Here is a 27,891-nt window from a genome sequence, read left to right as displayed (position 1 = left end):
CCGGATAAATATCGGCAAGCGTTTTCGAGATGGAGAGAGCTGCGCGTCAATCTTGGACTTGACAGAGACTCTCTCGCGAGTGTATTGAGACAGGTAAGACATGCAACTGTCAATAATAGCACGTATAAACAAAGTTATATTGCTCTTTGTACTTTGGTAAGGCTTTTTATCACGTGTGGTGACCGAGATTATGGCAGTACAATTAAATACAATCGGATATGATGTTAAAAAAATATATTTAGTCATGACTTGCAAATGTTCGTTCAAATTTACTTTTAGATATTGGTTTGAACACGTTAAACAACACGGCATTAACCATAAAAACGTAAAACTGCACAACATTAACCAAACAAATCATTTGACAAATAGCTGTATGTTGTAACGGGATAATATAGCATAACATTTCACGTTCCTTGCAGTTCATGATGACATAAAATAATACGATCAGACATACAGGTAATACAAAAACGAATAAATTACCTCATCCGTGATCATGATTCATTAATTCCATGTATATCGCTAGATGGTGAAAACGCATTAAAAACGATATCTCCCATCGTCACCTCCTTCATAGCGTCATCAAGCTTCGCCTTTGTTATTGTTGAAACTGCGCCCTCTTGTGGTCAAATACCAAAGTCGCATACTGGAGCTTTAACAGAAAAATATAGTTAAGTTAGAAGTGCACTGAAGGTACTTTTCTCTAATTGTCTCCTTTTCAAGCACAATATGTGCTACTTCTGATATGAATGTCAGAGAATAGCTGCCGTTGACTGAAACGAGGACTTGTTATTCCATCTATGATGCTGTTGGCTCATGGAGTTCCCAAACCGACAGCTCTTCACCGAGACATAGCAAACAGACATGCAGGCTGGGCCACGAGGTACTGAGAGAGGGTTCAGACTAAGAGGGTGAGACAGCATGAACTGAGACCCAGAGGGCCCATGCTTTGTTCTGGAGCTGTGCCTGTATCCCTGCCCACAAGACAATAATCCTGAGCTCAACAAGAGGGATGATGATGATGAAGCTCTTCGAGGTTCAGTGTGAACAATATAACCGGAGGCCTTTTAGAAAGAGATGAACCGGTCACTGCTGGTCCCTGCAGAGACGCTGAAAGGCCAGATAGAGTAATGTCGACGTTCTTGTGAATATTCGGATTTCACCGTGAGAGCACATTCACAGGGACTTCATTATATTTCTGTACCAGTGGATTGATTAACTGGTGGTATGCAAGACCAAAGTATTTAAGCCAGTTATATAAAATACAGAAATTAGTCCAAAAGAGAGGATTCTTCCCTCTCAGAAAAAAAGTTCCAAAGCTGTCACTGGGGCAGTAATCTAATCTAAGGCACAAAAGTGAAAAGGTAGATAATTTTACCTTTTTTACCCCTAAATTGTACATAATAGTACCTTAAAGGTACATATTACTAGTACTTTAAAAGTACATATTAGAACCTTAAGTGCACATATTAGTACTTTAAGTGTACAAATTAGTATCTTTTAGCTTTTGTATTTTAGGGTACTGCCCCAGTGACAGCGTTGCACCTTTTTTTCTGAGTGTTCCAGACCACACTTCCATATCTCCACAGGAGTGTGTTATGAGAATGATAAAATAAATAAATAAAACACACACACACACACACACACACACACACGCACCAAAAATATAATTAAGCTAATGCATTTATGATTGACTGAAATGGATTGATCAGATGAATCTAAATGGTTTTTAAATGGACTGGTCAAATAATCAGTAAGGAACATTTCAGGTCAGGTCTGTTCATTGGCTGAGAGATTGGTGGGAGGGACGTCCTCTTTCACAGTTGCCATAGGAAACCTAAACCTTCCACGGTTGCCCTAGAGACAGCAGGGTCCCATACAAAATGCCTGAGGTGTGAGACTGCTTATTTGTGTGGCTGTCCAAGTCACTTTAAGATAACAGACCATATTCATGCCATGTGGAGGGCATGACTTAATTCTAACAGTAAAGTCTACAGCAACATGGTGTAGTGTGGCTTCAGGATCCTGTTCTGAGGTAGGGTGTGTCAGCTCGGGTTGGTGAAAATTCACTAGGGTTTTTAATGGCTTTAAACTTCGTTTAAATTACGGGCAGATGGATAGTCAATGTATCCCTCCTAAATATCATCTTAACCAGAGTGCGAATTACCCCACCATAATTGGGGGGTACTGCTCCTTCACTTCTTCTATGACCATCATGGTCCACTACCATATCAATCTCCACTGTGATCGCCAAGTGCAACATGTGTTGTGGGACACACATACAAGGTCTAAACATGCGACAAACTGATAACCAGTAGGCTACAGAATATCTCATTGTTATTATACTGTATATCCAAAAGAGAACTGTTTTGATCAACTCCCAAATGTTAGAAGTTAAGTGCACTGAAATACCATTCTAATTACTAGTAAAAGTAATACCTTTACAAGAAGCCTATTGCCTATTTCAGGGTTTTTCCTGGCTCAAAATGAGGCGGAGGTGGTAAAATCATAATAATGTATTTTAATAATAGGATAATTAAATTTGTATTTTTTTTTTTAAGATTATCATATAGCCTAATGTGTTTCCCACATTTTTTTGTTGGTGGAGCTTGGTATCTCTAGGGGGGTCCATGGGCATGCCCCCCCGTAAGAAAATTTTGTACATTCTAAAGATAAATTCATTAATCTGGTGCACTTGAGTCACCCGAATCGACTATTAAAAATAAATAATCCACCCGCAAACCGCCTATATTCTTTGATTTAGATATCTGCATCTGATAATCACATTACAATTATTCAAATTCTTAGTGTTAAAGGAGAACTCCGGTCAATTTTAACATTGAGCTCATTTTTTTGTAAATTTGGAGTGCTGTCAATATAGAGAACAACGACAAAAATCGGTGTTACCTACACCGTGTTATCCTCTTTTTAAAATTTGCACCCTGTTGACTTCAATGGGGCAAGTTTTAAACCAGCTTTTAGCCTCTTAACATCCTTGATGTGTCATTACAAGTGCCCAGCCATGTGAGTGATTCCTTCAGAGTGATAAAAATAGAATAACTCGGTGTAGGCAACACTGATTTTTGTCGTTGTTCTCTGTATTGACAGCACTCCAAATTTACAAAAAAAATGAGCTCAATGTTAAAATTGACCGGAGTTCTCCTTTAAGCATGATAATATGGTAACATATCACACTGAAGTACGCTGATTTAAAATGAACATTTATTTAAAATAAAAGTTATTCTTTTGGCAAAATTACATTTCCTTAATAGCCTAAACAGAGGCTTTACTCCCTTCAAGCTTAAATTGTCAATGTTTCATTACATCACTGTTTGAAAACACTCAGAATAATTTTTTGTACCTTTATAAAGGGCATTTTCCGCTAATTTTATTAAATGTATGCTTTGATAAATATATTCAATTAAAATAATTAGACACTAGGCTGTTACCAATAAAATTAAATAATTTACATTGAAAAAATAATATAAAAATAAAACTGTATTAAATTAGATTATTTTAAATATTTTTGAATATGCAAATAAGGAATGTTGAAAAGAATGATACTTTATGAAACTATAGCGTTTTGTCATTCAACGTTGACACTTGCTTGAGAAGTTGAAGTCGTTCTCTATCTCCGTTGCTTCTAGCCACGGTGGTTTAAAATGGTACGGTCCACAATAGGGGTGTCTGAAATCGCTTTACATTAAAATGTTCCTACAGTGAAAACAGGAGTTGACTTGTATTGTAACTGTAATTATATTTTTTCACAATATCAGAAAAATTATCTGACCCCCCCAAAACTGACATTTCTGTCCCATTTCTGTCCCAGTACCCCCTGTAATTCGAACTATGATCTTAACCCAAAACTGAAAGTTCACTTTATCAGATGATATCTGATAATATGAGTTTTTGTAAAAATTAATAATAAATAAATAAATTAAATAGGTAATTTTTTATTTATTTAAATAAGATCTAAAGGGTCTGCACAAAATTTGAGAGTGAAAAAAGTCTTGCAATACAGACCCATTTGAATTTAATTGAAAATATTTATCTTCAGGTTTATACATCTAACAGGACATATATACACATACACACATGCATATTATGAGGGGCCAAAAAGAAAATAATTATATAGGTTTGTTATGAATATATAAATGCAAATCCGAATATATAGATACAAATCCGAATATTATAAGCCTGAATATAAAAATGTAAATCCGAATATATAGGTATAAATCTGAATATACTGTATAGACTGCTTTCAAGTCTCATCCATAGGCAAAGCGTGTGTAATGCTGGGCAAGGCTTAAGGCCCATTCTCACCAAGGACGATATCTATTACAAAAAATCATTCTCAATATTAAAGAATTGCAGAGTTCACATCGCAGCAATAACGATAATGGCACAGAGAAACAATATCGTTGGAATAATTCTCAGAACAATTTTATCCAGCCGATGAAAGATAAAATCATTGACAGCCAATTTTTGTCCAGTACTGAGTTCTCCATTCTTGCAAATCCTCTAGTTATAAGTTAACTTATAACAAACAAAGTGTAGATTCACTCAGCTTCATTGATTATAGTGGAACTTGATCACGATAAATAGAAATGAGTGACAGCTTTTTAGTGATTGCGCGCTTTTTAAATTGGCATGCCATGACATCACGCATACAGCATGCTTGCTTTTCTGTTTAAATTATAGTGGTTTGTGAACGTAGCCGCTTTAATAACAAACAATTTATTGGAAGTGTTTATGCTGGGATGTTTAGGTTGTTGCTAGGTGGCACGTAACAGAAAACTATTTCATGTGTTTTTAAAGAGGAAGCGCATCTCCTTAGCCTTACCCTGGAGTTGGTTCACCCTCCACCTACGGTCTCATCCGTTCTCTCTCTCTTTCTCTGTGTTGAGGCATTTGCTGCTCAGTACTGTGGTCATTAAAACCGAACTGATTAAGGCCAGGGGGGCGGGGGCGGGGGAGGTGGCTGATTATGTATTTATCAGCAGCCAACAGATGCAATTAAAATTCCCTTCTTCAGGACTATCCAGTACCCCAAAACCCAATACACTTCCATTACCCCTTCTCATCTACTCAACCCTCCATCCCCCCACCCTTTTTACCTAGTAATTTCATTCTATTGCATTAAGTGGTACAATTACATTTTGACATCTTCATTTGTCCGGCTTGCCCTCGACGCATTATCAGGTAAGCCAGAGAGAGAAAGACATCTCTTTTACTGAAAGAAGAAAATCATGATGTTTGCCCTTTCCAAAAACATTTATGCTGAATCTGATACATATACAGTGGGGTTCAAAAGTCTGAGACTACCAGGAAAATGTAATTTAAACCTTAACTTTATAATAGTTTCATTTGTCAACTACAAATAAGTTAACATCAGCAAAGATTAATAAATGCAGCAGAAGTATTGTTTATTGTCATTTTATATTAATCCGCATTTACTAATTCCATTAAAGATCAAAAGTTGCATCAGTTAACTTTAGTTAATGCACTGTGGTCAGTATCCAGATTCATTCTCCATTCACCTAAATTTCACCTTTGGAGATGGGTTGGGTTTTGGGTATCGCTTGAATTTTAACGATTCTGATTCAGCTTATCGATTCCGATTCTTATCGATTCCCAGTTTCGATTCCAATAAGGTAATATTTATATCCAATAAACATATTTATTCTGTTTTGGCAGAACGTTTTGTTGCAGCTGATTTCCACGAGCAAAAATCAGCAGCCTAAAGAACATTTTCCAATAGTTTTAACAAAAATACCACAGCAAAAACTAATATACATTTCAAAAATTATTTAAGACAAGTAAACAGTAATAAAATTAAAATAAATAAATAAATTATCAATATCCCAAATAAATAAAACCGAAAAGTTCAGGTACATAAATTGTAACCAAATGTAAAATAACACTGCATAGTTTTCTTTTTATAAATAAAATATATATTAGCCCTTATTAAAGTTACAATTCAGTCAAGATCAGTGAGTGATATTCTTTTTCTTTTGTTCTTTGATTAACGTTAATATTTATTAGACTGCTGTGATTTTAAGACCTCATGCAGTATGCGAGATACTGTTACACATGTGTTTTCTTTTTACACTGTTTATATTCACTTAGGCTATATTCCATATTATATATACTTCACAAAGTTGCAAGTAGAGAATTGAGTTCTCTTTTGCATCTTCTCGCACTTGAAAATGGTTTGAAATTACATTAAAATGTGCACACAGGAATCAATAAGCGGAATCCAAATTGTAATTTTATTACAAGTAGGCTCTCCGATTCCTGATCTTAAGTATACAATCCCAAAATTGGAATCAGTTTTGGATTCCCAACCCTAGAGATGATGCTCTAAGATTCACAGCTCAGCATATGTCTCTGCCTATGACAATGGTCCCCTTGTCTTCTTGCCTACCTGTCTATGCCTCTTTCTACCTACTGTGTCGCTTCTCTCCAACCTTGCTGGTGCTAATGGGAAACTCATCAACTGTAATTAATGTGCTGTTTTGACTGAATGAAAGATGGAGTGAGAGTGTAGTGAGAGAAGAGGAAGTGATTAGTCCCCTCAGGGCCCTACACAGCCCTCCACTGAGCAACCAGATGGTCTTTTGTGGAGTGAGTAACCGCACGAAATCAAAGGAATGACAACAAAGAAATTATGGATATGCTGATAATAGTTAAATAAATCCAAGGGGCTGAAGTTTCCTCAAAAGTGAGACTCATTGGCACTCCCACTTAAGTACTTATCTTCTGTAGTCTATCTAGGGCACAATTCCCAAGCATGAATAAAAATAAATAATGACAACACATCATCATCAACAAAGTCCTACAATTTTTTTATCCTGCTCATCATATCACTACTGTACATCCAACTAAATCTGAGTCATAAAAACTGTCACTGCTATCCCATTTTCAAAAAATAAAAAATAAAAACTATACTTTTTATTCTGGCTTACAACTGTACATCAACACGATATGAGTCAACTATATCAAACCGGCCATTGCTTTCTTTTTTTCAAATCAAATATTTGCTATAAAAAAAAGAAAAGAAAAAAATATTTGTATTATGGTATGTAATACCTAATACCTTCATGTAAAAAAGAACAGTAAAAAAGCTTTTGAGGCACCTGTGTTACCAAGTGATAAAATTCCTCCACTCGCACTCCATCGCATCTCTGCGATCAGTGTACATTATCTCTACTCTCACATTGGGATTTCTTGCATCCTGTTAAACCTCTAAACTTGATTTAAACAGACAGAAATGTTTTCAGCATGTCTTTGTTTCCATCTCCCTCCAAGGCTGTGTCTCTCCTTTAGCTGCTTTCATTAACCTACTAACCTCTCTGAAAAATGCCTAATGATGCAGGAGCCCTCCAGGTATAAGACAATATTCATTCCTCCAATTCAAGCTTAACCTCTCTGATTTGAGATATTTTAATCTACACTGTTTTAGATGGAACTTTTATCTGACATGAGCCTATTTGGAAATTACAAAGTAAAACCCCTGTATTATTCACAGGTTGCAGAATGAATGCATATTAATTTATTCCAAATCAATATAGATGGTCCAGTTTCCAGTCTGGGGTTTCTCTATGTTGACATGCAGTAGGCTAATTCCTGACACCGTATCTTGATCTTCAGGAACAACATAGGGAATTCGGTATCTAATACTGCCACTGTCCTTTCATCTGTAGGAGAATGTCTCCCCAGCAACTATCGCATGGGCTTAATGATTGGACGGGCATACGTTGCCATAGTTACGTGAAGCTCCCATCCTGCTCAGTCTTCCTCCTCCAGCGGCTGACAACTCAGGAAGAGAGGGGCTCCACACAAAACTGACCCTTTTATCAACCCCATCACAGCTGCTTTACAGTACACAACTACAGCAATTTGACGTTTAGAGCACCTGACATGTATTTGTCCATTTGTTTGTTTGTGTGACTCTTGGGAGAGTTTATTCAGACTGGCTTATCATTATAGGAATGCATAGGAAACATAACAGAATCTGCATATGCCTTGAGAAAACAAAAAAAATCTTACGCAGCCAATTAACTCTCAGCTTTTAAAAAAGGCATCTGTTTTGACAGACATCTTAATGACCTGCCACTCCTGTTCAGAAGAAGCAGTGCAGAGCAGCATTATTTGATTAGTAAAGTAAACGGACTGTTTGTGAGTTACAGCTCTGAGAAGAATTTGTTGACTATGACAAAACTGCAGAAGTCAATGTATATTCAGCAGTAAAATATAATTTATTTAACTGAAAATTACAACTAACTTTGGGGGCTATTTGCTGAAGAATTTATTAGGCATGCCCAATGACTATTTTCATGTTATGGCCATTATCCCATAAATGATCGATATTAAAATTCCATATTTAAACATGTTAAACCAATCATATTGAATGCTAAAAGTATTTAGTCATCCCACATTATAATGTACAATATGAAAAATTTATATTTATTTCAAGCTAAATATTACATTTAAAAATTATTCATGTTTTTAAATATTTACTTGCTGAAAATGGGGAAGTGCACTTCTGTCATGACAACTCTCGGCATGGTAATGGATATGGTAATGCTAATTTATTTGGTCTTGACGGAATAGATCTGCTATGCTGCTGCCGCTGCAGACTCAGAGCAAGTACAGAGACTTACTACTGCCAATACATTCACAGACATGCTGCTGTGAGTATGTAAGACATGCTGCTGCTGCAAAACAAACATTGAAATAGCAGATCTATACAGGTGGAGCTGGGGAAGGAGGAGGGTTTCTGAAAGTGCGCTGCAGACTGCTAACAGCAAACAATGGCAAGTATTTGAATGCTGAAGCAGCAAGCTCACTAACAAATTGAGTTATCAAATCTGCGCCTTCTAGAGTTTCATGACAGAACTAAATATCCAATAAATATTCAAATACATATACAAAATCTAATAATAAAATACTGGTAATATAATACACTTTAATCCAAGTGATTAGGTTTCATAATCTGTTGTCTAGAGGTCGACTGCAATTGCCATCAGTAATTTTCTGTAAAAACATTGGCCATTTCATTTCATTTCATTTCCCTCTTGGAATTCTGGGTCCTACTTTGCCAATTTGAGATAATGTGCACAGGTGCCTCAGAACAATGCCCTTATCACACACAAGAGCAATAGAGAGAAAAAGTAGGTAAGGGGTAGATCAACCAAAAACTCAAATGCCTGTCATCATTTTATGTATTTTGAAGAATGAGACATTTCTTACAGTCTCTACAATCTCACGACATGAGGGTGAGTAAATGACAGAACATCATTTTTGGATGAACTTTCAATTTAAGTCTGCCAGTTTATGGATGGTGCTCATACCTATGAGTCACCCACTACAGAGGCTCATGTGTAGGTGAGCTGGTCTGGATATTTATTGCTCCGTGATATTGCACTCAGACATCCTGTCAAGCATTCAGCTCAAATAACCCACGCTTCTAGTTAAAAAGCAGCAGATTTACTTAAAGGTGCCATATGTAACAATTGAGGTAAAAATATCCCAAAAATGAGCTACACACATCAAAAGAATGAGAAGAAATAAGGGCGATGATGTCATTAAAAAAATGTCAAGTTATAGTGCTGCAGAGATATCAACCTTAATTAGCATTAGCATTACTAGCCACGGCCCGACAGGTGTCGTAATACCAGTTTCGGCCATGGGAGGCGGTATACGGGCAACATAACCACCAGCCAAACATGCAATACACGAATAACTCGCACGGCTTGTGGGCGTACTTGAACCTGATGTGGAAAGTACAGCCCACTACTACATTTCAGTTCAGGGAAGAGAGCGGAAGGATGGCTGAAGCCCTTGGCAAGAGACCCCTACCACCACCCGCTGCAGGGAAAAAACCGCGCTCTGAAGCACAAATAAAATCTCAAAAAGCTATCCGCCACACTGGCGGGTGAACGATCATACCAAAATATGACATTTTAAGCGCGCACGCGCTCTTCTGCCTCTAAGAACTAGCAGAGAGAGAGAGCGAGCCCCGGCCGCGCGCGCGCGCACTCACTCACTATATTCAGAGCGGTCAAGTTTCCCCGTACTTTTTGACAAGCGTCCTTGACAGGGCGGCCAGAGCTTCTTTGCAGCTCAAGTCGGCGGCGGTGTATACAGTTTTAGTAACGCTCTATCTGTTGACGGCGCTGAGGAAAAAGCTCCCGCCACTGGAAGAAGCTGTTGCCGCCCATTTGTGTCCTCCTGCGCACCCATCAAAGCCGTGCAGAACGTCTTCAGCACTCACGGATCGCGCATACTCCGCCGCTGGCCAGGCTGCTACTGCTTTACACACCCTGGACGCACGAAACGTAACGGAAAACATTGCAAGGTGTAATGAGACCGAATGTTTTTTGGTGACTAATGATAACTTAGCTAGAAGTGGTATTGCTAATGAAAATCAAACTTGATATATGCTGCTAAATTAGCTTCAGGCGGGCAGCGTAACACTCTAAATAGATGTTGTCCCTATTTTAACTTGTATATGTGCAGCTAAGAAGGTAGGGGCGGAGCATAGACCAATTCACTTTCTGGAGGTATACTGCCCCCATCTGGTATGGAATGTGGAGTATGACTTGATTTTTTTTTGCCAGACATGACATATGGCACCTTTAAAGAGAGACCAGAAAATTTAATCATATGCTTGTGGTTCTGAGAGAAGATAAACATTCTCTCTTAAAGAATGTATTCCTGCGTTTGTCATGCTGTTTTCTCAATTAATTAGTCTCTTTTAAACGGATTAAAATAGCAAGTGGGCACTACAGTAATTATTCATTTAAATCTATGGAAATACAAATACATTTGAGTTCCTTAAATGTATTTAATCCTTTAGTCTACAGCCCATAATTTTATGAAGGTTTATGAAAAATAATATAGTACTGTACAAGTAATTTTAATAAAGCGATACATCCCATTTAAAAAAAAGAGAAATTATCACAGTTGACAGAAAACAATCTGACAACTATCATAATATCTACAGTTACTCTAACAATTATTTTAACACACATACAGTAAAACGATGAGCATATGAATGTCATTGCTTCTTTTTGTGAAATTACCTGCTTAAAAAGTGTACTTGTGCTGCCCTTCTTCTTAAATACCACTTTTTTTGATATTTTGTTCTGCAATGTAATGACAAATCTCAAACTTTTACAACTGCTGTCCAAATACATTTTGGGGCCACTGACTGAATGTCTCTATGATATAAATAGTTGCACAGCTGTGTACATTATCTGTTTGCATTCATGTAGGAGAGAGAGAAGAGCCAACTAGAAAGCTAGAAATGAGTCAGGAGGTCAGAACAAGTGTGTGACTTCCATCCCCCGCACAGCGCTGTTAGTCTCCAATCTGACTTTTATTTGAATAGGGGAAATAAATGCACAACCAAATAGAGATTTAATGAGTTTTTAGTGCCTGCACATCTAGCAAGAACCCCACAATAGTAATGCAGAAACAAACAAAATTTGCCCTTGCATGGACATGTGTATGTATATGTTTGTGTGTGCTTGAAAGGCTGCGTGTAGCCTACACAATGAGGAAGGATGCAATAAAGCAAAAGAACAAACCTTTAGAGCTCTGTTACAAAAGCTGCCTCACTGCAAAGACTATAGATATACAAAGACGGTACACTCTTATTACTTATGAATGGGAGAAACTGCAACAAGCAATAAGGTGGAATACGTCCCAACTTAAATAGAAGAGCAAATCGCTGATTGGTAAAGTTATTGCGTCACTGCAGCTGCCGTTAGAAGCACGGTCCTAAACCTGAGACGCACGCTTAGGGCTGCAGTTTGGATTCCCCCATTGAAATAGACAGGACTTGGTCTTGGATGCCCGAAATAGCTGCCCGGAGGTGTTGCAAATATGGCCGCCAAGTAAACAGACTTTCCTTGAAAGGGACTTTGCTCGCTGTCTAATGTCTACACAGGAAGATACCTTTTTAAGTCATCATGAAACTGAATTGCGATAATCTTTTCTTCCCTATTGTGACGTAAATCCGAGTGAAACAGCTTCTCGAACAAGATAAAAAGTAGGGCGCAAATGATTTTGTCCATCGGGAATTGGATCATTGGATTATTGTTATTTGCTATTCCTGTGATCTCACGTAAGTGACTAATTGTCCCGCCCTCACACCAGTAAACACATCATCAGGGAAGGCGTGATTTTTTCCTCAAACCAGTTCAGCGGAAACTCTGCCCTGCAGCCAATTCTTATGATTTTATTGGTCACGTCAATCACAGTACTGATTGCTTACACCAAACAGCAAACACTGATCCCTAAACCTACCCGTCACTTTAACCTTAACCAATGAAAGCTGCATATGAGCTTTCCTCGTGCACAAGCAGATCCATTTGCTCTCTGGAGTTTTTCCGCTTGCAAATTCCGCCATGTAAATAGCAATTCACCATGGCACAAGCAATTCCCTTTTAAAGGGAATGGGAAATTACACTCTGGTTGTTTTTTTGCTCGTTACACCCAAAACGCACCCATTACTCTTTAAGAGAATAGAGACAATGCGCCGGGGACGCAAGTTCACGCAACAATTTTTCCCGTCGTTAAACTAGCAAAAGTGGATTCAGACACGCCCTAAGTGCACTTGCGCCCTGCGCTTTAGACAATGCACTTAGATTGTTAAAATAGGGCCCTTTATGTATATGGACATGTGCTTCATACACAGGAAGTGAATACCAGTAGTATGCCTGGCTGCCTCACCTTTACACAAACTAATCATTGGTGTGTCCTTGAAAACAGCAGGTTGAGTAATACAGTACCTGTGTGTACACTACAGCATCCACCTCTTCTCATGGCCAAAGCCTGTGTAAACTCCCACTGAAAACGTTTCCACTGCCTCAGCTTCAGCTGTATCTACATGACCTTGGCCCACATGTTTCTTCATGTGTGCTTGAGTGCTTGCTGTTTCAATTAGCTCTAATTCCAAATGTATCTCCTTTTCTTAATCTCATCCTGTTTGCAAAGGCATGTCGTCAAGTAAAGCCAACCAATGTAATCTACTTGATTGTAACCCAAACCAAATAATTCCATTACAAACTATTGATTTTAGACCGATTACCAAGTCAGTCATGGATTCCAACAGCATGCCTTTTGAAATTAAACTGAAACTCGGATGGATAAAACCAACATAGGCTCATTGGAAAAACGTGCCTCGAACTACATTTTTGCAAAACCCCCCAAAATCATCTGTACATGCAACATACTGCAGTTTCCAGCTGAAATGAACACTAAAGTGACAGCAGAACACCAACAACTTTTATTCTTTCCTATTCACATAAATTATGATTACAGGGGCAAATTATCGATTAATAAAGACTTATTTTTGGGCTGTTCCTTGCACAAATCAATTTTATGATCTCAAAACACTTTTACCCTTTTAAAACAATTTTACCATATATACAATGCATTTAGCGTAGGTGGTACAGTACTTTACTTTCAAATGCTACAGAGCATTAACCTTTTATTGCAACTCATCAGAGATTTCATTTCTGAGCTGCAGTGATACGTCCAACCAGCATAATAAAATGTTGCAAACTGAACATGTTTTAGCACCACTTACTGTACATTTCACTTTTCAAAGTGTCACAAAATAAGCTACTTTTCAGAAATGTCGCCACAGGGACGTTTTCTTTTTTTTCTTTCAATAAAACACAGACTCTGGAAACAAATAAAACATTATGGACATACTAATCATCCATGTTTGGTTTTTGGCCATAACAAAAGGGATGAAAGCGGATTGTCACCTGTTTACGAACATCGGCAACTGCGACTCCAATGTGACCCCGCTGACCTGTGACAGTACATGCTGAGTGAGCTGAGATTCCTGTGAAATACCCCACAAATGTTGCCCCTTAATCCAATTAACTGGGCCTCAAATCCCCACGGCTCATCAGCACACTCCGTTCTCCCAACCAAACAAAACACAGCATGCACAGAAGCCGAACCAGTCACTGGACTGTAGACAAGCAATCCTGTAACAATGACAAGGCATTGTTCCATGCTGGAGATATGAGCTGTTGAAACAGCAGTCGGACTTCCTACACTCATAGTGCACGGCTTACACTCACGCACACAATAATATATAACACAAATCATAATATAAGGTGTGGTGTTGAATTAGAGGTGACATACATTATTGCTCAAGGCAATTTTCACGGAAGATAAGCAGCCCTTGGAGAGCGGTCAAATTTAAGTTGGAGAAAGCAAAAAGGAAAATGACTGTTATTGTTGAGTAACTTCATGTGCTCCAAGGCAACTCGTGATGTCATAATGGAGGGAGGGAAGGAGGCTACCGTTCTCTTTCAACTCGGTCTCTCCCAACCCGTCTCTCCATATATGAGCCCCCCTCTTCCCTTCCAACTATGCCCTAGGGTTTGCTATGAGAGGCTGCTATTGGCTGGTGGTTTGATAGTGTAGCTGAGAATAACCACCAACCACGGGTAGGGTGGCCCTCCACACGGTTACCACAGCAACCCCATAAATGCAATGCAAGGACCATGTGGCAACACGAGTTTGAGTGTAAGCAAGGAAAAGTATCACATATACAACCTTATAAAAGCTTACTAAACCGAAATGAGTCCATCACTCAAGGTTCTTACTTCCATATTTTTAATCTAACAATCTAAAGGTCTAAAGGTGAGGGTTCCTGGTCACATCATTCACATTCGTTTTATATTTTCATTTCTTGACGTCACTGATAATTTAGGGCAACGCTATGGGGCCTCACTGAGCTAAGATCTTGACGACTTGAGGCCAGAGGATCTCATTATTCAACAGGACCCTACTTCAGACAGCCCCAGGAGCACAGCCAGCATCATTAAATCAGAAATCCACTGCTTCTAACCACTGATGCCAAACTGCTATTAGATCAGAAGCAAAGAGCGCTGCTTTAGTTCTTAATGAAGTGCTATTACTGAATAGAATCTATTGGAAACTGTATATCTGAAACAAATCCAAGTCAATATGCAAGCATTTCCTTTAATTAAAAGATGGCTCTGAGAGGTAACCAGCATTTCCAATGCATTACGGCCAAAGACTCGACTCTTACCTTGGCAGGTGAAGCATTTGATGTGGAAGTGGACATTTTGCACTCGTACCACCTCTCCCTTGCACACCTCCCGGCAGCGAAAGCAGTGGATTGGTCCAGAGCTCCGTTCACTGTTGCACGAGCTTGGCTGGTAGGGTACTAGTGGGGAAAAGACAAAAAGACAATAAGTAACGGACATTAGAAGACCGTTATCGTTATTGGCTGATATTAGACTTTATAATGTTGTGATGCCTAAATCGACAATTGGTTTTAATTTACAATAAAAATGTACAATGATTTATTTAGTCTCTAAATAAATCATTATAAATGCTAAAACAACGTAGTATAGTATTTTAACATTTGCCATAACACAAAAATAATTATAGCCTTATCAGGATTGGCCAGAATTTTAATATTGGTGCATTGATGTATTTTCTATTGTTAAACCAAAAGTACCCTCACTCAAATGCTGTATTTGTGATTGTTTTAGGTCTGAGGGTTACATAAATAATTTCCTTTGCTCTCTCTCTCTTTCTCTGTATTGATGGCTGGATGTTTTGTGCTGATTGTCCTCCTATTAAAGATGCATAACAGGCATTCAAACACTCAGCCAGTGAATAAATCAATTATTGTGCAATCACTGTAGCAACTGTTGTTCTCGCTTTAGTCTAAAAGGATTTAACTGGGGGAAATGTCGAAAACAGCAAGGGCACATGCCCTACTACCCTGATCTCCATTGTTTCAGCTACAATGCTGGCAACAGGGCAGAACTGCCAGGCTTGCGATCAGATTTATCTGAGAAAGAGAGCCATAGTGACAGCCAGGAACAAGCATTAAAAAACTATCTGACCTGGTAAAGCACACTGGAAACTAGGTTTTAATGAGGGTTTTATGTGCATGTTGGATAAGACAAATGTAATCAGCAAGCATAAAGTGTCAAGTCAGAAAGTGATACTGATCAGATAAACTCGTGCAGGAAATTAGCTTATTTTTCAACAATAAATCAAGCTTATCAATGTGCCCTCACCCGAAACTGAATTATTAGGGATGCACCAATATTAAAATTCTGGCCGACACATATAAGTCAATAAATATTTTCACGTTATAGAAGATAAACGATAAATGGCCGGCACTGCAATTTTATACTATTTGCCAAAATATATAAGACAACTACAATCAAGTGAAAATAGGCACTTAGGAACTTAAAAAATTAGACATTATAGTGAATAGATATACGAAAAATCAATTCAATTTGATATCTGCTACATTTGCTATTAAATAAAAAATATATGAATAACTAGAAATGATTATTATAAATATTATCAAAATATCTATGGATTTTCAATACAAAAAAATGTCTTGTACTAGAAGATATTGAATTTCAATACTATTTATTTTGTCAAAAAAAAAATAAAACTTCAATAATTCAACAAAAAGCATCACAACAACATAATGAACAGAATACAAAAAAAAATAATATTCATTTTTAGTTTGATTTGATTTGCTAAAGCTTATATTTAACAGTGTTATTAAATTACTAAATAATATTGTAAAAACTATAATCCAAATATCTGTATAATAAGTACATATAGCATATTAGTAAACTGGTCAAGCATCTGAGGGCTTTAAAGAGCATTTTCACTGCAACAAACAATGTATTGTACTAGAAGATCACTTCGCATATTTTCAGTCTATTGGAATAGAGAGTTTCATTGACTTTTCTTCATCCACAGCTGAAGAACAATGATCCATTAATGCTGTTATGCCTCCTCCAGTGGCTCAATCTCACACTGATAATATTGTAAGCACTTATTCCTTTGGCAGAGGAACACGCTGCCTGGCCGACTTCCAGAGCTGTTTTCTGAATTCTGTGTGTGGCCCTCAGCTCTGCGAGCCAACGGTCTTTTGTCAGTGAAGAGTGCAGTATAGTCATAATGCTGTTAAAAGCAGATAACAGCCACAAAAGAGAAAATAAGAGATGTTTTGCAATATCACAAAACCAGAAGCATTTATGGTAATGTGTGAGAGCTATTTTCCCCAAAGCATCGCTAGACTGTGAGCTCCCCATAAGCTTTCACATACAATAACAGTCAAATAAACAGAGGTGACAGCTCAAAAGAGAATAAACTTCATGCCGTTAAAAGACAATATGTCTTTCAGGAATCGTTCATCTGCCATTTATGGGTGTCGCTGTGCTGGAAGCCCACTTGCAAGAGGGGCCTATGTATGGGTGTAAACAGGCAGTGTAATCCCTGCTATACCACATGCACAGAGATCAGGGGAGGACACGCACAAAGGATTAAAGTTTTTAATGGCTCCTACATTAGATACCTTTCATTCATGCTTTAGTAGAAAAGCAATGGTAATGTAGTTGCCTCCTCCTGTAATGGAGGCTAAAATATATATTCAAATTAATTCAGGTTTTAAGAAGGAAACTGTCTATTATTGATATTGACTTGACAGTGTCTTCTCAATTCAAATAAAAACAACAAATCCCCAAACCCCAAACTAGGTCACTCTGAGTTGTCTTACAGTTTCAATGATTTAAACATGTTGCCACAAATTCCTCTCGGTCTGCACAAAAAAAACTCTCGTTATACTCTCTCTCAATAAATAAATAAATAATTAATGCTGAATGTACAAAAAGGTAGATTCAAAGAAGCCTAGTTCTTCAGAGAAACTTTAGAGCATTGATATTGAGCAATATATAGCAAAAGGGCCGGTTACGTCCGGTGCAAGGTGTAAGGTGATAACCACAGGACCTAAGGGGCCACTGCTATTTCTGCCCTCAGCAGAGGAGTCTCCTGCGGATTATAGTCACACAGGATTGTGGGAGAGTGGAGGTGACAAGGCTGCTCTCAATTCCTCCATAGCCAGGCAGAAGAGAGGTGTAAACAAGACCTTGTGGCCAGACAGAGTCCACTTATCCTTCACAGTAATAAGCACCGAGTGAAGACCTTTAAATCCAGTGATAGAATTAATGGCTAAGTAACACTCCTGTTTCCTTAGTAGAGCCAGAACTCTTACTTGCGACCAGACTAATTCTGACCAGTACTAATTGTGTTTTTGGTGGTTGTTAACAGCATAGTTTACTTAAAATAACAAATGTATAAATGTACAACAAATATATTCATTCCACATATCTAAAACAATATAGAATCTGTTATTTTTATAATTTATTGTGAGACATTTGGCTGGAAAATTTGATGGGATGAAAATATATATATGGATTAACAAATAAGGTATCTATCATGCAAATGTTTGGGGTCGGACTCTGCAAGATTTTTGGTTGCAAAAATAGGCTGCATTTATTTGATCACTGATGTATTAAAAACAATAATATTGAGAAATATTATTGAAATTTAAAATACATCTTTTCTATTTAAAAGTATTTTACATTTAATTTATTTATTTTATGGCAAAGCTTAATTTTTGGCATAATTACTCCCGTCTTCGGTGTCACATGATCATTCAGAAATTATTCTAATATGTTGATTTGCTGCTCAAGAAACATTTCTTATTATTGTCAATGTTTAAACCAGTAGTGCAGCTTAGTAATTTGTGGAAACTGTGATCCTGAATATATATATATATATATATATATATATATATATATATATATATATATATATATATGGTGGGGCTACATACTGTATATATATATATATATATGATCCCTGTATATATATATATGATCCCTAACTTTTGAATGGTAGTGTATATCTTAAAAAATAACACAATTTGTTAAGCCATTATTTCATTTATGACCTTTCATTACTTTAAATCTTTGTTCTCATTACAAATCCTTACAGTATATTGTTTGTTAGTGTTAATTTCTCTGTTATAGGTTTAAAAAGAACATCATAATCTTTCCACATACCCCCTGGAACCTGCTTAAGAAAAAGTGGGAGTTGGAAATGAAGCATTTGAGGTACGTTTACATAACGACGAGGTACTAAAAACAGAAATGTTTTTTCCTTTGCGATTTTCACGTACAGACGACAATATGGTCAAAACAATCCCCATTCACAACGATCCGTGAAAATGACTTAAAACACTGTATTATGCTGCCAGGCCTCATTGAAACAAGCGCACCGCTATCTTTAGAATTTCATGTTTGAACTTCCGTTTTGCTGTAGCTCTGTTTATTTCTATAGCATCGCTGTGAAAGAGTAATTAGCTGGTGAAGTGGATTTACTTGTTGTAGAGTTAACGAAAGTTATCAAGAGAATTGTAATGTTTGAAACTGATGTCGTAACAAATGTCAGCAGACAGGGTAAATTTTAAAACGAGCGGTTCATTAATTAATCCATACATCTTTCATGTTGTGGAAATACAAACCAGAAGACAGAACACAACGATCGCAGAGCTAAAAAGGGATTTGTAGTTTACACGGAGACGATTTTGAAACCCATTTTCAAAAGTTTGCATTTTCAAAATGCAGTTGTCGTGTAAATGCTCGGCCAAAACGCATAAAAAGTTTTCCGTTTTTAGTTGAAAACAGTGTCGTATAAACTGCCCCTTAGAGAATTCAAAAACCTGTTTGCAGTACAGTAGTAGACATGGGCCTCTGGAGAACCTGACTAAATTTGATATATGACTACTGCTACATTCAAGCCAACGCTGCTGTAGCGACAGGAGCTGAACTGACCCCTTCAGAAAAATGATCACTCAAACCAACCAAACACAAGGTCAGACAGAATGAGGTCTGAGGGCCTCAAGGACTTGCTCCGGCCTTCGATCTGCTCTCAGGGTTACTAATGATTTGGGATTTCAACTAAGTTTAGAGAAATGTGTTGGGTCAGGGTCACTGGATGAACATCCCTAGTGTCACTCTATGAGTTATCTACCTTCATGACTTAGATGACAGTTGATGATTCCTTGGATTTTTAATGGACAGTAGCAAAAGCCTTTAGTCAGTTGCAATTTAGCATTGGCCATTGAGTAGAGACAGAGGACACTGTACAGGAAACCAAATATTCTGGGTTATAAGCTTGGCCCACTAACAAAGCTTGCCAAAATCACTCTGATAGGAACTGGGCTGACTCGACTAATAGAAACTGGAGACTGAAGAGAAGATAAATAACACTGAAGAGCACAAAATCTATTTAAGAAAATGCCATCCTTAGCGGTTTATAAAATAAAAACACTGAGCAATGATAAAGAGGTTGTGCATAAACAGTTAAAACTATTCTCATGTATGCAAATATCTGTTTGTCAAAGCTAAGTTTCTAATTAAGTAGCAGTTTATTTTCCAGTGTTATTATAGCAAGGAGCTATCCAGTCAGCACATCCAGACACTACAGGTATTCTTTCCTTGTAAAAAATATACTTTCTATAGCATGTGCCTTGCAGATGTTGTACTGGACTGACAGTGAAAAGCCACTCTGTCTGTGTCCATCTACTGGTTTTCATATCTATATGGTCCTATAGAAAGAGGTCCATCAAACATATGGACCTGTATATGTAAGCCAGGGGAAATGCATGGAGAATTAAATCTTTAGAAAGGATCTGTAGGAAATTCAACCCTGACAAGTGTTAATATGATGGTGTTTCTCTTTTGTTCCCAGTGCTACTAAATCATAACGTTGGGCTACAGGAATGACAAATGGGTGCTGACACTGAGCCGGACTGCACTCCAGATGGAATGAGAGTGTGTTTTTGGTGCCATAGTGGGTCTACGTCTGCTGACACACTAGCTCAGATCAAATCAACTCCCAGGTAGAGCTAATGCATTATGCAGATATATGCTACAGAGTAGCATCCAGGCAGATGCATAGTGCATAAAGTTTCATCAGGGGAGCCACCATTATAACTGGGCAATTTTTAAGTTCGTAACCTCCACTTTTTGGGAAATAATCATTCGATTTTAAATTTCAACCATGCACCATGTAGGAAAAAAATTCATCCAAACAACCAAATGTTAACTGGGCGCTACTCTAGTTCCCTATACTCTTAAAAATTGTGGGGTTGGGGGGTGGGGTGTTTACAATGATGTCATAAAAGAACCATTCCCTTTTGGTTCCCCAAAGAACCTTTCAGTGAACAGTTCTCAAAAGAACCATTTTTAAAATAAAGACTTTTTCCAGTATTAATAACCTTTTGCGTAAAAAGATTCTTCATGGAACACTACATTCCAATTAAAAACCTGAAATAATTACAAAAATGTATTACTGAGGGCTACTAAGCAAACGTCAATCCTGCATTTAATTTATAAAGCAATTTTTGTGATTAATAGAGGGCTTTGTCATAATGACAGTAAATCAATCCAATGTTTTCTTTTATGAGCAGATAACACATAATAAACTTATTCTATATGCTAATATCATGACAGTTAATTAAATTGCTTTTGTTTGTTCCTAATATTGATTCATGTTCATTTTATTGTCAACAGAAAAAAGTGCATTCATTTTTTTCAGATGGCTGTAAAGGCTAAAAAGGGTGCTGTGGTTACAGATAACTGTTGGTGTTTACGAGGTCTGAACACTGAAGGGCGAGCCGGGTTCCACCTCATTGCTCTCCACAGGGCAGTCATGACAGGACAGTGGTGACAGAGGCACTTCTGTAAATGTGTGTGCTAGCGTGTGATTGATGTGAGGGATGCTGAGTCGCGAATGCTGACACAGGAGGAGCAGGGTAGGACAACTTCAGGTACCTTAGGCTGGACTCACAATCACATTCATTGGCAGATTGTTAAATCACTTAAATAATATTCATGAACCAGGCTTTTATGTACCCCCACTCTCCTTTTCTATCCTTCCTACGCCCTTCCCAATAAACAATCACTATCTGTCACTTACTAATCTTTAAGGCACAGGAATCTTTGATATTCACTCTGCTGAAGGCAGGAGAATCAAACAGGAGAACAAAGAGAAAGAAAGACGGAAAGCAGAGGGAATGGAGAACAGATTGAGGGAGCATTCCGCTACTCACTTGTCTGTCTGTTCTCTCAGTGGTGCAGAAAATAGAGGGCAGTTAATAATGGCAGTTGACCATAAGAAGCGTAGGGAGCAGCAAATGAAGATAGACCAAGTGACCTCTGTGTAATTGCTCGGCATTTTCACTGGCTTAAGGCTATCATGCCCAATGTAGTGTTCAACACGCCATTGTGCATGGTTACTGCTCCATTTAAATGCCATGTGTCTGCATGAGTGGCTATATCAGGTAAGTTTGAGACTTGGTGTCAGTAGAGACTTTATAAAAAAAAGAAAAAAAAAAAGAGCATGTCTATTTGCAAAGTAAAAAATGTTCGATTATGTCATGAGCTTTACGTGAATGTTCTGCAAAACACTTCAGGTCTCTTGTGGACCAGGCATGCCTGTTCATTTGTTGGTAGCTCTCCAGCTAGCCCTTTTTTGCCATGAGACACAGCTCGGCCACTGCACTCATTCCCTTGCCATCTGTCTGCATTTTAAAACACTCGCTCTCCATACGGTAACACGCTGGTAGCAGCCCCATCCCCAGCTGACAGGCAAAATGCTTTGAAAGAATGAATAAGGCAAGCTCAATTGGCTGATGTGACATTGTTTTATCAGAGTGAGCTGGTGCTGTGAGCTGTGTGTCCTGAACTAAGGGGTGGATTAGTTCAGAGAGTGGGACACATGTGGGCAAAGCTTGTCCGTCCGTTCATCAGCTGAGAATGCAATTTAACGGCTTGCTGCAAGAATGCAAACCATTTCTAATCACAGTACAGCAAGGCATTTGCCAAGTACGCACAAACAAACAGGAAAACAGCTCTGTTTTTAAAGTTCTGCTGAACTTTTCTCATAAAAGGATCATTACGAGATGCAGCGGTCATGCCCTTGCTGCACCAGCTGACTGAAGCACAAGCCTCAAAGGAGAGTGGGTCACCAACATGATCTTGCACTGGCCACCTCTGTTTTTTAATCTTTGTTGGTGTGTGTCTTTTCATCTAACAGATTTATACAGCATGTAATCAGAAATAATTAATGCATTAATGCTTTTATGACTGGATGAAAGCTAAATGAATGCAACCAAGCATATCTGACTGGCACCAAACTGGACCCACTGGTCACCAGAGTATGTCTAAGTTTTCAACTTTCACAAGACATTTGATCTCAAAATTGGCATATTATGTCAGGATCATTTTCAGTTCAGTTCAGCTTGTGCAAAACAGTCAGACATCTAGTTGAAATATAAACTTCTGGACAATTTATTTGATGACCAAAGTCAGTTTTGAAGGAATAACAGTCATACTCATCAATCCTGAGCACAAGACTCATTTGTAACTCTGAATAAAAAAAAAAATAATAATGTTATCCTTATTATTGTTGTTATTGATAAATAGAATTATATTATTATTATTATTATTATTATTATTATTATCATTATTTCATATACCTGATTCAGTGAGAATGTCTTTGGGACATGCCAGGAGCAAGAGGTCACGCTTGAATAAGACACCGGAATACGACTAACTGCTCTAATTTTACAAGGTCAAGATAAAGTTTATTTATTTTACCTTAAATTTAGATTTCTATCTACTTCGGTTATTTTGCATTAGCCTCTATCATTAATATTTGCAATTAGACCAAGGTAACAATGGCAAGAATTTACTCACCACTCGTGCTCATGATGCTGAGACAATAATCCAGGAGTAAAATTTAATATCCAGACAACAGCAGTCGCCTATTGTTCAACCGATAAAATCCAGTTATTGAGCCTCAGCTTGTAGTCAGAGTCGAACCGCTAGAGTGGGATAAAAACTCGAGGAATAATTAATACAAATTGTAAAGCTCCCAATGTGATTCCCGGATCACAGGGGGGCAGTGATCAATTGGTTAATAATGGGAACGGTGGGCTTAAAGTACTGCACCCCGTGAGTGCAGGGCGGACGACCGACCTGAAATAAAGCGGAATGTTGCCTAGTCACATTCCATGATCTGCTGCCGTTTCTCGAGTATAGCCTGAGATAGTGCTGAGCAGTGTTGCGTACAGTGGACGAGGCGCTGTCACTGTACTCTCGCGCTCGCATCTATGGAAGCGCGCGCCGGGGTGACGTCAGGCATGCGAGCGCAGAGCAGCGTGTTTCCTCACACCCATCTACACGCAGCTCTGTAAAACAGATTTGTTGCTTGTAATGGCAGCGCTCTGTTTTTGTCGCTTGCAGTGAATTTGAGGTGTGAGGTCATCCAGAGGGAAAGTTGAAGTGCAGGGTGGGTTTTCACAGATTACGGCATTTACTGTATATGGATGTATAGCGCCCTCTTATGCAGAGTTAGAAAAAACACAATGTAAATAGGCTACAGTAGACACATTTGATTAATTTAGGTACCTGCCCGTCAACAAAAGCTTCTTACTATGACAATAATTAGCCCGTTTGGAGCCGAATTATGTTCCAAAGAAAGACATAGGCCTATGACCACGCTATAAATGTAGCCACAAATGATAATCAATTTTAGTTTGACGTTACGCTCATTAAGACAAACTGATAAAGGCCCAGAGATTGAAAAATTGTTAACTGCACAATGTTAGCTTATTTTTTTAAACCATTGACAATGTGTTTTCACTTTTTTTTTTTTAGGCTATGTGTTTTTAGAGCCAATACAAGACTTACAAAATGTTTTACACTGTAAATAAACAAATAAATATAAAAATGGCATGCTAACTTACTGATTCCTGGATTTTTCTTCACATTGACATTTGTTACTGGATTCATTTCAAATCAAGGCCGGTGAAGAAAACCTCTTTCCTGGCAATCTGCCATTTATTTTACTCTTGGTGTACACTAGTAGTCACTCTTTCATCACTTTATGTCTCGCTTATTGCACAACCTTTCTAATCAACCCAGTATTCATTCCTTTCTGAAAGAAACATATTCACTCTGAATTTACTGTAGCCAACAATGAGATAAAAAGAAGCATGACTAACTTTACACCAGTGCTATTTAGAAAAGTTATAAATCCCATTCACAAGTTATCTGTTTGTTCAACACAATACAGACTCATAGACCTTGGCAAATCTTCTTTTTCCCCCATTATTATTCTGTATTCAAAGAAGCCCTGATCCATGTGGAGACAGACAGGCATTTGGATCAAACAGGAAATCTCTTATTTGCAGATTGTTCTCTTTTTTGTGTGTCCTAACCTAATGTGTGTTACGAGTATTTTACTGACATGTGTGTATACAAAAACAAGTGCCAAGAGGAAACTGCACAATGGAGGGATGTGACAGGCGCCTCGCACACTCTACATTTCTTCCTCTCTCAGTCTGTCTATCTAATTCCAGACGCTCTCTCTGCCTCTCTCCTCTCTTTGCCTGACCATGCATTGCTCTCGGTCTGACAGTCAGATATTTTGACAGGGCCATAAGGTTAGTGTCTGAGACAGACAGTGTAAGCAGTCAGCATTGTTCTGCCTGTCACCGCATCAGCACTTCTTCACTCCCCTCCCATCTGTATAAAAGGAGTACTTCCTAGATATGTTGTTACATATCACATTTCATTTTATAAGCCTTCTGATCACCTGTTAGAAAGTCTATGTAGGTCAAATCACTAGCCAGATATCAGTTATTTGTTAGGCATGTGTCATTTATCACATGAAATGATTAAATGAGCATAGTTAAATGTCCTCACCCCACATAATCAGGGATCATTTAAAAGGTATATCTCATTCACAGATGTTTGTCATATTTTATAACCTGCATAGCTTTGGTTTTACAGCCTGCATATCTTTACCGGAGTGTGCACACAATGCAATCTGTACCAGTATTATGTATATTTTCAGCGAATGTCGTGGGCTGTACTGTTAGTCAGGGTACTGGATTTACCATTGTACTGAAATATGACAGAGTCCACAACAACAGGAAGTTCCTCTTCCTTAGGGCACAGGTACAAAGGGGCACTGGAACGCAGTGCCTCCCTGAACTGCCCCCACTGAGAGCTGCCCTGGGGTATATTTACTAGCCAGAGCTTTATTAGCCTTTAATTAGTTTTTTAATTGAAGGGTATTTAAGGATGACCTCTCCAAAAATTCAAGTTGTATCCTTATGTTGTTCCAAACCCATATTACTTTTTTTCACCTGTGAAACAAACATTTTAATATTCAGAAAAATCTTAAATATTTTTTTTTTTTAGCAGGGACAATGCACATTGATAAACATGTGGCAGAATCAGGTGAGGTAGTAGAAATTAAATTCAAAACAACTTAAATGTGAATTTGAACCAGTGTAAATAGTGAGTCAGAACCAGTTTGTCTAATTCGTAAAATGAATAATTTAGCATGATTTGTGGTTCATTGAGAAGAAAGATTATGGGTCTCGAATTCATATCACTGACACAATTTTCATTATTGTGTGAACTATTCCTTTGGTACACACAGATGTACTGTATACTAAACATAAACTGCCAATATTTAAGTCATTATTTAATGATAATGCAAACCAAAAGTGAGATGTTAGCCCGAACTGCAACCAAATATGTGAGTCAGTTAGCTGATCTCTGATCAGTCTAATTGGTGTCTAATTCATTTTGTCCAAATTGTGGCTCAGCCTGTTTGTTGAAAAAAAAAAAAAAAAAAAAATCAGACTCATCTTTTTTTAAACAGAAAGTGTACACTGATTACTGAAGTACTCTGTATTGTGATGTATGCTATTCACAATCTGCAAATATTTAAGTTTAAAAAAAAAAAGGTTTTTTTTTTTGTTAATAATACTAGCTAGCCCAATGTGATTTGTTAGCCCAAACTGTAACCAAATTACTGAGTCAGTGAGTTAAACATAAGAACCCGGTCAGTCCGATTCATGAGCGAATCATATTCCGCTTTGTGGATTAAATGGTTTGTTGAAAAGAATAAGAGAACAATCACAACGTGATGCATATGCTACAAAATGCAGAAACATTCCAAAAAGCTTTGGAACACACACGCTGTGGAAATCATCTGCTGCTTGTCTTGCGTGCCATGTTAATGCCGTGACTATGGTTTTGGCACATGGCTCCACCAGTGTGGGGGTTTTGATTCTCTATCGTTGATGTGGTATTTAATCCATTTACCAAGCCCATCTGAGACTTGTGGCAGGAATTAGCCACACCGTAGTGCACAGACTGCCTTCTTTCACAGACCAGTCAGCCAGTCACATGTCTTCACAATATATTTTCTCAGGGTGACTTTTGTAATGGCTCAACAACAGTCTGTATAGAACCTGGAGTCGGTTTATATTTAACCAGGAGAGAAAAGCAAGAAATGACTAGCTGAGCCAAGGCCCAGTCTGTTATCTGACCTACAGACGAGATAGAGCCAAAGGAGAAGCATGGGGAATTCTTGGCAAAATAAATAATAACGATTTAAAGGGGGAAAAAATAAGAAATTTATTTGCTATCTTTACTCAAGACAAGGTGGGAATGCACACATACTGTATATGTGTCTGGACGTTTATCTGGATATGTTGTAGAAAGCACCCATGGAATGTGAGCAAGAGGGCGTATTTGATTGTAATGAAGTTGATAGGGACTCTAGAGGCATTTTGTTTTGCTCTGTAAAAAACAAGTCGGACCAGAAGGATTACTTTTTTCAAACATTTGCTATTCCTTTCCTTTTTGTTGATTTTTTTTTTTAAAGACAACTGGTTGGATTCATGAATCTGATTAGATATGAATAGAAAGATATTCTATATTTGCTGAGTCATTAATTTAAGAGTGTTTGTTTGAAGGTTATCTAACACCTTATGAACTGACTGAAGACCTTCTGACCTGACCTAGAGTCCAACAGAGCAGGGGAGTGAGAGGGCTGGGCTAAGAGAGAGAGAGAAAACGAGAAACTGAGAGAAAGAAAAAAAGCATATCATTTAGGGGAGGAGTTTACATACTT

At 37.9% G+C, this 27,891-nt stretch overlaps 1 protein-coding gene across 2 annotated transcripts in view; it reads right to left on the bottom strand.

The window, feature by feature from the left end:
- ablim3 (actin binding LIM protein family, member 3) overlaps positions 1 to 24,209 on the bottom strand; it is a 65,941-nt gene extending 41,732 nt beyond the window's left edge. For both annotated transcript variants that reach the window (XR_014031365.1, XM_081382719.1), the window contains exons 1-2: positions 23,649 to 24,209; positions 15,089 to 15,226 (exon numbers count right to left, since the gene is read on the bottom strand). Coding sequence is in view for 1 of the 2 variants with exons in the window: in XM_081382719.1 (XP_081238845.1) it covers positions 15,089 to 15,226; positions 23,649 to 23,661 (151 nt within the window). In the remaining variant the exon portion in view is untranslated. The remainder of the gene's footprint in view (positions 1 to 15,088; positions 15,227 to 23,648) is intronic.
- Between the last annotated feature and the right edge of the window lie 3,682 nt (positions 24,210 to 27,891).

This window comes from Scardinius erythrophthalmus (genome assembly GCF_964197995.2).
Source record: "Scardinius erythrophthalmus genome assembly, chromosome: 13".
Lineage (NCBI taxonomy): Eukaryota > Metazoa > Chordata > Actinopteri > Cypriniformes > Leuciscidae > Scardinius > Scardinius erythrophthalmus.
This window is presented reverse-complemented; position numbering and strand designations above follow the sequence as displayed.